The 11151-nt window shown below is 42.8% G+C and overlaps 1 protein-coding gene across 1 annotated transcript; it reads right to left on the bottom strand.

Annotated features, from left to right (window-relative positions):
* Positions 1-675: 675 nt before the first annotated feature.
* FAM9C (family with sequence similarity 9 member C) lies at positions 676-7515 on the bottom strand. The gene is given in 6 exon segments (XM_033201521.1): positions 676-822; positions 2432-2542; positions 3386-3485; positions 6171-6213; positions 6719-6844; positions 7251-7515. Coding segments are annotated over 6 exon segments (534 nt in total). The 5' UTR covers positions 7342-7515; the 3' UTR covers positions 676-759.
* Between the last annotated feature and the right edge of the window lie 3636 nt (positions 7516-11151).

Genomic DNA, 11151 nt, shown 5'->3' with positions numbered 1-11151 from the left:
ATCTTACCTCACAGAAAGGAATTCCATTTTTTCCTAAATAATATACATCTACATGAAGAAGAGGTCATTGTCCGATGACAATTTGCTAATGTGCTGTATGACAGCAGATAATTCACAATTCACAACATGTTAATAATCTGCTGGCTTTCCCATTCTGTTGTACATCTGAACCATCCCTTATTATTACAAATTGTCATGTAAAACCATTACTAGTCACTAATAATTTTGAAAGTGAATATGCCATAAAACAGTCCTACATTACAGCAGAAAATAAAAGAGGTACTCAGTAGTTTACATTTGCCTACTTCCTATTTACTAAAACTCTTGAAACAACACAAGTGAAAAAGACATCTAGAAAGGACTTATGGACTTTCTGCCTTCCAAAGATTTGTCGCTGATCTCCTAAAAACTGAAAATAAAGTCTTCATTAATGTGTTCATAAAGTATCAATTTTTATACACAAGAGGTATATTCTAGATAAAATTTCCAATTTACCTTTTCCTTTTCTAAATAACTCCCACAAAACTATTCATGAATCCTAAAAATACTGTTTTATGTTAATGCATTTACCAATTATGTTAAATCTGGAACAATACATTCAAAGTGAAAATGGTAATTCAAAATGTATAACCAAAATATCTTTCCATACATTCAGAAAACAAGCAGACTGTCTTCTATTTTTATGCATGTGTTGTATTTTATAAGAATGTATTGTGTTACCAAATAGAACAGACCTTTGTGAATTGCTCGTGTGATGGCTCAATCTCTTTCAGTTCCTTTCTTATCTTGTTGCCAGCTCTTTTGTTGCTCTTGAAATATCTTCTAGAAGCACAAAACAAAAAAGTGATTAAAATTGGGTAAATTTTAATACTTACAAAACATAATTCTGCATTAAAGAAATACTCTTTTAATCATACCTATGAACACTTTATTTAGACAACGTTATGACCAATTTGAAACATTGTGTCACCAGTCATATGCTAAAATGATAACCTTTTAATCAGTAATGGAGTAAAGAATTTCTTTCTTGTACATATTCAACATGCAAATCCCAATCTTGATTTCAAAGAAAGAGTATTTGATGACCTTCCCTATAATTTGTTGACCACAGATAGGTAAGATCTATACAGAAATTAACTAAGAAACATTCTTTCTTATTAAGATTTTAAACACGTATTAAATCTTGGTCATTTCAATATGTACATAGATGAACCTTCCATTAATGACTGTTTTTCTGCACCTTGACCTAATCTCCAACAACAGTGTTCTCATCTCCACTACGTGGCACACACAGTCATCCCCACATTTTGTCGTTCCCAATGACCGTAATACCTACATAATACTAATAATAGCATTGATAAACAGCAACCATGGGCCAGATCGCATCCTGAAAAATTTAAATAAACCCGTTACATAGGAACCCTTTAATCCTCCAAACAACTCTGAAGTAGGTACTCTTACCATGTCTCCTTTCGTATATAAAGAAACTTTAGCACAGAGATATAATAATTTGCCCATGGTTCCTGAGCTAGCAATGGTCAAACTGGAATTGGATCAAAAGCAGTGGGGCTCCAGAGTCCCAGCCCTTGACCACTGCAATCAGCTGTTTCTCCATCTTCCCAACATACAGCCACTACTTTCCTGCCACTGTAGGTCACTCACTTCAGTACTACAGCTCAGGAATCTGTCAGGACCTGATGCCTATTGAATGGAGCACTTTTCACTGCCCAATGTCCCACCCCATGAGCTCAGGTAACTCAGTCCCAGCTGAAATTCCACAGCTAGTCATCATAACTCCATCCCTGCGTCTATGCCCTGCCCAACTCTCCCTCTATCACATGCTTGGCTACACCCCAACCCAGGAAATTCAAACCCTACAGCTGTTCTTGTACAAATACGCCAACTGGGCTCACTTTAACTTCTTTTTTTTTTTTTTTTTTGAGACGGAGTCTCGCTCTGTCGCCCAGGCTGGAGTGCTGTGGCCGGATCTCAGCTCACTGCAAGCTCCGCCTCCTGGGTTTTACGCCATTCTCCTGCCTCAGCCTCCGGGGTAGCTGGGACTACAGGCGCCCGCCACCACGCCCGGCTAGTTTTTTGTATTTTTTAGTAGAGACGGGGTTTCACTGTGTTAGCCAGGATGGTCTCGATCTCCTGACCTCGTGATCCGCCCGTCTCAGCCTCCCAAAGTGCTGGGATTATAGGCGTGAGCCACCGCGCCCGGCCCTCTTTAACTTCTTAATCGCTATGATGCTGACCTCAGTTGGACCCCTAATGCTGCCTGGCAATTATATTCCCCTGGTACATGAGTCCACTAACGGGCCCCCTCTTTGGGCTCATGCTCTCTTCCTTCTTCGCTGGATTTCTGCATGAACTATTACTCCCTGAGACATTGATACAATAGGTAAATCATAAAGCTAAGCCTGATACCAACAATTTGTTCTTCCTTTTCTCCTTCTCCTTCCTCATCTTTCTGCTCATCTGTGGTGAACTCTTCAAGGACATTCGGCAACTTCAGAGAAATTCTGTAATCACGTTTCTGCCTATAACACATAATAAGTAACAAGGTCATATATCATAGAGAGATGAAAAATTAATCCTATTCAAACCAAAACTGACTTGACATAGTTTATACCATAAAGTACCAAGGGAGTAATAGCAGCTGAAATCTTCTTTTTGGGAAAAGGTGAAATGAGTTACTCTCATTCTGAAAGGATCCTTTCCTAACTGACTACTAGAGCAGCTATCTTATATTCTTTACGTGCTGAAGACTAAGGAGGGTTTACAGCACTATAAATTTCCCAGAAACAATCATTTTCTCCAAGAGCAGTTTACTTTTCATTTCTTCTTACTAAATAACATATGGGTTCTCATAAGTAGGTTCAAGAATATTGTAGCCATTCATCCCGTAAGATTTCCCAAAAGAAATACTTCACTTAACTATTTCTCCACTTTGGCACAACAATGATTTTGTAAAAGGAATAGTGAAAACAATTTAACTAATAACTTATTTACAACATAAGGTTATCCCTTTCTACATAATGAATATTGTTAAGAAATCTACAGACTAAACATTGAAGACATTTATTTATATTCAGCTACCAATTTCTAGAAATGGATAAACATTAATTTTACAGGAAGTATTTTATCGGAAGGCAAAAAGAGGTCATCTTCATTGGCTTCTAGGTAATATCTCTCTAATATCTCTCAATTCTGTTAAACTGAGGTTATAAAACTAAAGAAACTAACCTGCTTAGGGAACAATCAAGTAAAATATGTTCTTCACTGAGATGCCAATATGTACAGGATAGGTCTGGAAATTATTTGCACCAATGAATACAAAGAAATGATATAAATATCATTATGCAAAAAAGCCAACAATCATACTTTTTAGTTGCATTGTTCTCAAAACGTTTTTAACTCTATTCTTTATTTCACTGCCAGCTTTTGCAATCTTTTCACTCCTTTTCTCTTTGCAGCAAGATCCTCTTAATGTCAGCTAGATAGTAAATGAATATGCATTAAAAGTTCATGTTGAAAAGTAGTTTCTTTGCATATATTGAAATCAATATGTGACTTGATGGTTCAGCATATCGGAAGGACATTTAAAATGTAAAATGCAAAGATCATTTTACAAAGCAAGATTTACTCACTTTAGGTAAAACCTTTCAGGTATTAATATTAGTATTCCAATTTCAATTGGTATAACAGCAAATCACTTAATTGACGGATAATGAAAAAAAGCAAATAATTAAAACAGTTTCTTTTCTTTTTTTTTTTTCTGGGATGGAGTATCCCTCTGTCGCCCAGGCTGGAGTGCAGTGGCGCGATCTCGGCTCACTGCAAGCTCCACCTCCCGGGTTCATGCCATTCTCCTGCCTCAGTCTTCCTAGTAGCTGGGACTACAGGCGTCCGTCACCACGCCCGGCTAATTTTTTTTGTATTTTTAGTAGAGACAGGGTTTCACCATGTTAGCCAGGATGGTCTCCATCTCCTGACCTTGTGATCCGCCCGCCTTGGCCTCCCAATGTGCTGGGATTACAGGCGTGAGCCACCTGCGCCCGGCAAGTTTCTATTTTTCAAGTGTGCAGAAAAGGTTACAAACACAGACTTTAATTTCTTTTCTTTTCTTTTTTTTTTTTTTTTTTGAGATGGAGTCTCGCTCTGTCACCCAGGCTGGAGTGCAGTGGCACAATCTCAGCTTACTGTAACCTCTGCCTCCCGGGTTCATGCCATTCTCCTGCCTTAGCCTCCAAGTAGCTGGGACTACAGGCGCCCTCCACTATGCCCGGCTAATTTTTGTATTTTTAGTGGAGATGGGGTTTCACCGTGTTAGCCAGGATGGTCTCCATCTCCTGACCTCGTGATCCGCGCGCCTCGGCCTCCCAAAGTGCTGGGATTACAGGCGTGAGCCACCGTGCCCAGCCACAGACTTTAATTTCTACATTTATAAAATGTCCTACAATTCAAAGGACATGTTTCTGTGAAATACTGTCACAACTCATTATGTAAAGCACAAAAAAGTATCTTATTTAATAAGACCATCAAAAGGGTAGAAATAATACACAATAAGCAAAGTACTTTTAATCAATCTCGTGGTTGATGCTATTAACTGTGTTTTAATAAAAGAAGCAATGTCCATGGGTATAAACATTTAGGTTTAAACAGATAAAGAAATACATTCAAAAACACGTTTGAAATATTTTCTGAGAGCTTTTTACATGACATTTTTACCCATAGCGTGGTGTTTCAGAAAACTGTAATACTGCAAGGAATGCTTTCCCAAACATGGTTTCAGATCAGAGATCTACCATCAATTGCTAAGAATAGTTTTCGGCAATCATAGAAGAGCTGCACCATAATACAAATATTTTTTACATACGGTATCCATTTATAATGCTCAATGTATTTAGGAAGCTCACAAAACCAGCACTTTGTTACCACCAAGCAGAGCAAAGTTTTCCAAATATACTGCTTGTATGAATTATCACTATAGAAGAGCTGAAAATTAAAGTAAGCTTTTTAAAAATAAGAGTATTGTCTCCATCATCTCTACAGAAATTTTCTCAAACTTTTTTGAAGATATGGTCCTATAACAGTGCAACTAACATTTCACATGGCAATATAAAGTTTATGAGTTTTTGGATCCAATTACATGTTTCTCACCGGGTAGAAAGGTTGTCTTTCCTTTTCTACTACACAATTTATTACTGGAATAATAATAGAAAATCATCATTTTAGATGATTCAATCTTCTCTGGTACTTTAAAGAAAACAAAATCAGAAAGTTGTGACAATAGCTGAATTATGAACATGAAAAGCTCATGTTAAAAACTTTGAGTACATAGGCCGGCGCGGTGGCTCAAGCCTGTAATCCCAGCACTTTGGGAGGCCGAGACGGGCGGATCACGAGGTCAGGAGATGGAGACCATCCTGGCTAACACGTGAAACCCCGTCTCTACTAAAAACTACAAAAAACTAGCTGGGCGAGGTGGCGGCGCCTGTAGTCCCAGCTACCCGGGAGGCTGAGGCAGGAGAATGGCGTGAACCCGGGAGGCGGAGCTTGCAGTGAGCTGAGATCCGGCCACAGCACTCCAGCCTGGGTGACAGAGCGAGACTCTGTCTCAAAAAAAAAAAAAAAAAAACTTTGAGTACATACAGGCAGGAAGAGGGGAACAATACACACCTGGGCCTACTTGAGGGTGGAGGGTAGGAGGAGGATGAGGATTGAAAACCACCCATCAGGTACTATGCTTATAATCTGGGTGACAAAATAATCTGTATACCAAACCCCTGTGACACACAATTTGTCTGTGTAACAAACCTGCACATGTACCACCAAACCTAAAGTAAAAGCTAAAAAAAACTGATATATGACTTAATGTGTGTACACTGAAAGGAATGAATAGAGCTGTTTCTCCTCCAGTGTCCTCTAATACCCCCAAACAATTAAATTTCCACGTGTATGAAAGAAAAGCCATCCCTCTTGCCTTTATTAGAAGCATCCTCACATTCCGCATCAACAATTAAAAAGGTAAGAAAATTATCAAACAGATTACATTAAATGCTATATATGAGAAGAAGGCATTTCAGACCATCTTGTCATCCACTAATTCATATAACCTACTGTAACAATTGTATGGTTAAAAACAATTTTCATAAACCACAAATAGCTCGTAAAATATACCTGCAATATCTTCTAGCTCCTTGGTATCAACTGTAAAAAAAAAGTTGCAACAAAATTTTAACATAATGCTACACAAGGCCGGGCGCGGTGGCTCAAGCCTGTAATCCCAGCACTTTGGGAGGCCGAGACGGGCGGATCACGAGGTCAGGAGATCGAGATCATCCTGGCTAACACCGTGAAACCCTGTCTCTACTAAAAAATACAAAAAACAAGCCGGGCGACGTGGCGGGCGCCTGTAGTCCCAGCTACTCGGGAGGCTGAGGCAGGAGAATGGCTTAAACCCAGGAGGCGGAGCTTGCAGTGAGCTGAGATCCGGCCACTGCACTCCAGCCTGGGCGGCAGAGCGAGACTCCGTCTCAAAAAAAAAAAAAAAATAAAAAAAAATAAAAAAAAAAAAATGCTACACAAAATGCCATGTTTGTTGGGAAGAAATGTCTTATGTGAAATGTTCTGCATAGAACAGAACAGTGACGACATGATCCAAAGCTGACTTTTCCTAAAGACCTTATCCCACAGGCAAAAGTGACTTAAACACTTTACCCCACGTGTTCATCTGTTTCAGCAAAAGGTTCTCTTTCCTGATGCTCATCAGTTACATCTCCCTCCTTTGTCTCTGTAACAGGTTTTCTTTCCTCATGCTCATAACTTACTGGAGCCTTTCCTGCATTAAAATAAAAAAGACAAACTTTTTTAGAGGAAGACGCTGTTGTGGACATTTTTTTTTTTTAGAGAAACGTACTATTTGTAGACTTTGTAGATTTGGAAACCCTTCGGGTTCAAGTCTCAGTAAACAACGTTCACAGGTCAGACCCCTTGGATGTCAGGACAGCACCCATGGAGAAGAGCTGCTTTGAGAGCATTTGTAACCCTGCTATGAGGGGGAGCCTCCCACAGGAAGCCTAAGGCCCTTGAGCCTGCGTTGAAAACCTGGGGCATCTTAGCACATGCACGGTGGACTCCAAAGCCATGAAGGGGTCGGGGGCCTCGGGCTCGTGTGCCCCCAGGGCAGAAAGGAGGCAGACCGTCAGGCGTGCACCTTCTTCCAGATCCCCTTGGACTGTGTTTACCCGTAAGCTCCATTTCCTGGGCGACCATAACTTGAGCCTCCTACTGGTCCTTGGCAGCCATCCTGCTGCGCTTCCTGCCCACGGGCTCCATGGCTGGCTGTCCTGGGAAGCTAGAGGTGGCCTCTGAACCTGGTGAGTACAAAGACACACTAAGGAAACTAAGGAAACGAGGCGTGTTAAATGAAAACCATCAGGATCGCGGGTTCAAGGGCGCCCCGAGTCTCCTGTGGGAGCAGGAGGGGACGCGGAGAAGATGCCATCATCCTTTCCTGTCCTGGCCCGTCCAGCGCTTCCCTGGAGCTGGCTGCAGAGCTCGCAGAATTCCCAGAATTCCGCGGCCTCTGCGGTATTCCTGCAGTGCCCTTGGGACAGAGCTTGGCCCTGCCCCTGGGTTCCCCAGCGACCCCATGTAGTCAGGAGGGCCGCGGGGTGACACAGGATCTCCCCAACCATCTCCATGGATTGAGCCAGTGTGCACCTGTTTCTGACAGTCAGGGGCAGGGACTGCCCACTAGCCAGCCTGAACGCCCGGGAACCCCTGGTCACCCCAAGTATCTCGTCCTGGTGGGCGGCCAGACAAGACGGACCCATGTCGACCCCCTCAACCTTCCTCCCACAAACGCTGCACACATGTACAGGCCTCCGGGACCCTCCTGGGCCCTGGGGACCACTCAGGCAGCTCCAGCTCCCTGCCCTGCCCATTTCCTAGCAGGTCAGCCTGGCTGCCCCGCCCTTCACACCCTCTTCCCCAAAGAGCCTCGTGCCCGCCTTCCCCGCATATCCACCGAGGGCACCTCGCCTGAGGGATCCCTGATCTTGCTCCCTCAGAGGACCTGAAGAGGCTGGCGCCACGAAGCTCCCTGCCTGGTTCCTGGGTTCTCACGAGAGCAGCCGGCCTGGCTGCCCGCGCTCCTCGCTGATTGGTTGGCTCAGTGCGCATGCAGGGGACGTGCGGCATGGGGCCACGCCCCCTGCCGGCACACCCTCCCCGTCAGGGACTGTCCATGGCTGCTGTGGACTGATTGGGTGGCTCTCTGAGGCCTCCGTCCCCACGATATTCCAGCTCCTCATCCTGGTGAAGGAAGCAAGGACCCGGGAGTGGGGAGTGCCAGCGGACCCTGCCCTAAGGATTGGAGGCCAAGTGAACGGGGCTTAGGACCTTGCCCCCAGGCTCGTTCCAGCCACTCCTGCCCCTTCGGGTCGAATGGCCATCACCCTGCGGGTGGGGCCCAGGCTCCCTCCCATGCCCTGTGTGCTTCCAACACGCCCAGCTGCATCCTTTTTATCAATGCATTGTGCTTTTGTTTTATCTAAGAAAATTGTTGACTCCCAGCAGCGGCAGGTAATTTTCTCCTATCCTACTTCATTCTCTCACACTGGGTATTGCATGATTCTGTAGTGGATATACAAAGTTAAAACTTTATGTCTAGATTTCTCATGATGTGATCATTTCTTTTTCTTTCTTTCGTTTTTTTTTTTTTTTTTTTTGAGATGGGGTCTTGCTCTGTCACCCAGGCTGGGCTGCAATGGTGCAGTCACCGCTCACTGTAGCCTCAACTTCCCACGCTCAAAGGATCCTCCCACCTCAGCCTCCCCAGTAGCTGGGACTACAGGCGTGTCCCACCATGCCCGGCTAATTTTATTTTATTTTATTTATTTATTTTTACAGATAGAGTCTCACTCTGTCGCCCAGGCTGGAGTGCAGTGGCGTGATCTAGGCTTACTGCAATCTCTGCCTCCTGGGTTCAAGCAGTTCTCCTGCCTCAGCCTCCCTAGTAGCTGGGACTACAGGCGCACGCCACCACACCTGGCTGGTTTTTTTTTTTTTTTTTGTATTTTAGTAGAGACAGGGTTTCACCATGTTGCCCAGGCTGGTCTCAAACTCCTGAGCTCAGGCAGTCTGCCCGCCTCAGCCTCCCTAAGTGCTAGCATTACAGGCATGAGCCACTGCTCCCGGCCAATTTTGTTTATTCTTTGCAGAGATGAGGTCTCACTATGTTGCCCAGGCTGGTCTGGAACTCCTGGGCTCAAGCGATCCGCCCGCCTCAGCCTCCCAAAGTGCTGGGGTTACAGGCGTGAGCCATCGTGCCCAGCCCGATTATTTCCACGGCCGGGTTGGAAGCCATCTTTCCCTGACAAGGCAGCTCACCTTTATATCTAAGAGTTCTCTATAACCTAAAGAGAATCCCTAATTACTGAAACTAAATACCACCAGCTGTCCCCATTTCCCCACAATCTACTTGGTACCCAAATTAGCCAATGAGACATCTTGGGCAATTTTAAGCCATGATTGCCTCAGGTTTCCCTCTCTTTCAAGCTTAAGATGTGTAACATTAAGAAAGAAGACAAATCTTGCAGAGGGCTTTGTGCAACCAGTCTTACAGCTTTCTATCCCATCTGGATCAATGTAATTTTCATATGCTTCATCAAAGATTTCAGCTGAAAGTACTATACCAGGTTCTGTCTATAATTGGAAACACATACACACATACACCAACTACTGGTATTGAGCTAAGAATTCAATGCCGGCTCATTTTTCTTTAAAAGAATGTCAAATCAAGGAACAATTCTCCATCGCAAAGCGGAATTTGATGTCAGGTGAAGACAAATGGGGATTACAGAGCTACTCTTTGGCATAACCGCCTAGAAACAAACTGAAAAGGATTCTGCAATTTTAAATAGGCACAAAGACATTCTTTTTAGAACACCAAGTGTCCAAGTTACAAAACCCTGAAGAAATTCTTCTTTTAAACTTTCGGATGGAGCAATTTATCTCTTTTTCCCAGCTGGAGTATTTGTGAGATGTCTTTCAGAAAGAAACAACTCAATACACAAATCATTAAGCCTTTGTAAAGGGAGGAAGTCTATTTGAAGCAACTCTCCGCTGAGGAAACAGGTTTTGTGAACTAACCAAAGCCTTAGGGCAAACATGGTCACTTCAATTTTTTTTTTCCCCCACTGGAGGTTATCTACAAAGACCACAGGAAATGTTTAAGCAAATTTAAAGGCGATTTCTCAAGAGTTATTAGAATAAGTACAGTAATTTAGAGAATTGGTTTCTAATAACTAGAGGCATAACCCCCTCCTACCCCCAACACCCTACTCCACCTTATGTGAATCGACTAAGTAAGGATAATGCTTCATAACAAATGTAGAAATAACACCAGTTTTCAAAGCAGCCCTTGCTCTTTTATTGCTGTCATTGAGAACTAACTGAAAGAAATGCACCCCTCGGATTCATAGACAGACAGAGGGACAAACAGATGGCTGGATATGTGATAAGCAACAACAGTACGGCCAAATGTCAATGATGGAATCTAGGTGGTGGGAACATGAATGTTTTCCATGAAATTCTTTCAACTTTTCTGTGTATTTGAAATTTCTAATAATAAAATGTTGGAAAACAATTGTTCATTTTGAAAACATCTAGAAATCTAAGATGTGATCACTGGGTTAAAGACTATATACATCCATACTCTGTAGCCTGAATTAGTGATTTACACTCTAATAGCCAATCAAATTGCTCATTTATCAGACAGGGCTGGTAGCACAGGAGATGGAAGTTTCTCTACTGATAATCCTCCAGATGTTTGAGGGCTTCATGTTCATTTACATTTCAGCCTTTTCTCCAATTCTTAGACTGTTAGCAAAAGTTTATACTCAAATGAAGCAGCAAATTCTAGGCTCCAGCTGTTTAAGAATAAATGAAAACATTCATGTCTTTCAGAAAGGCTTATCTGATGTACTCTGCACAAATACGCTCACCTATGATCTTCTCTGTGCAAACTCTATCAGGGCTGTTCTCAATGGGCTTTTCAAGACTCTCTCCAATTAGATTATAATTCCTTCAAGGGCAGTTCTTTGTCAACTTTGCTTCTCCAGCACTCAGCGCCATGACTGG

This window comes from Trachypithecus francoisi, unplaced genomic scaffold (assembly GCF_009764315.1).
Source record: "Trachypithecus francoisi isolate TF-2019V2 unplaced genomic scaffold, Tfra_2.0 Lachesis_group6, whole genome shotgun sequence".
Taxonomy (NCBI): Eukaryota; Metazoa; Chordata; class Mammalia; order Primates; family Cercopithecidae; genus Trachypithecus; species Trachypithecus francoisi.
Note: the sequence above shows the minus strand (reverse complement) of the source record. Positions and strands in the feature narration are given on the sequence as shown.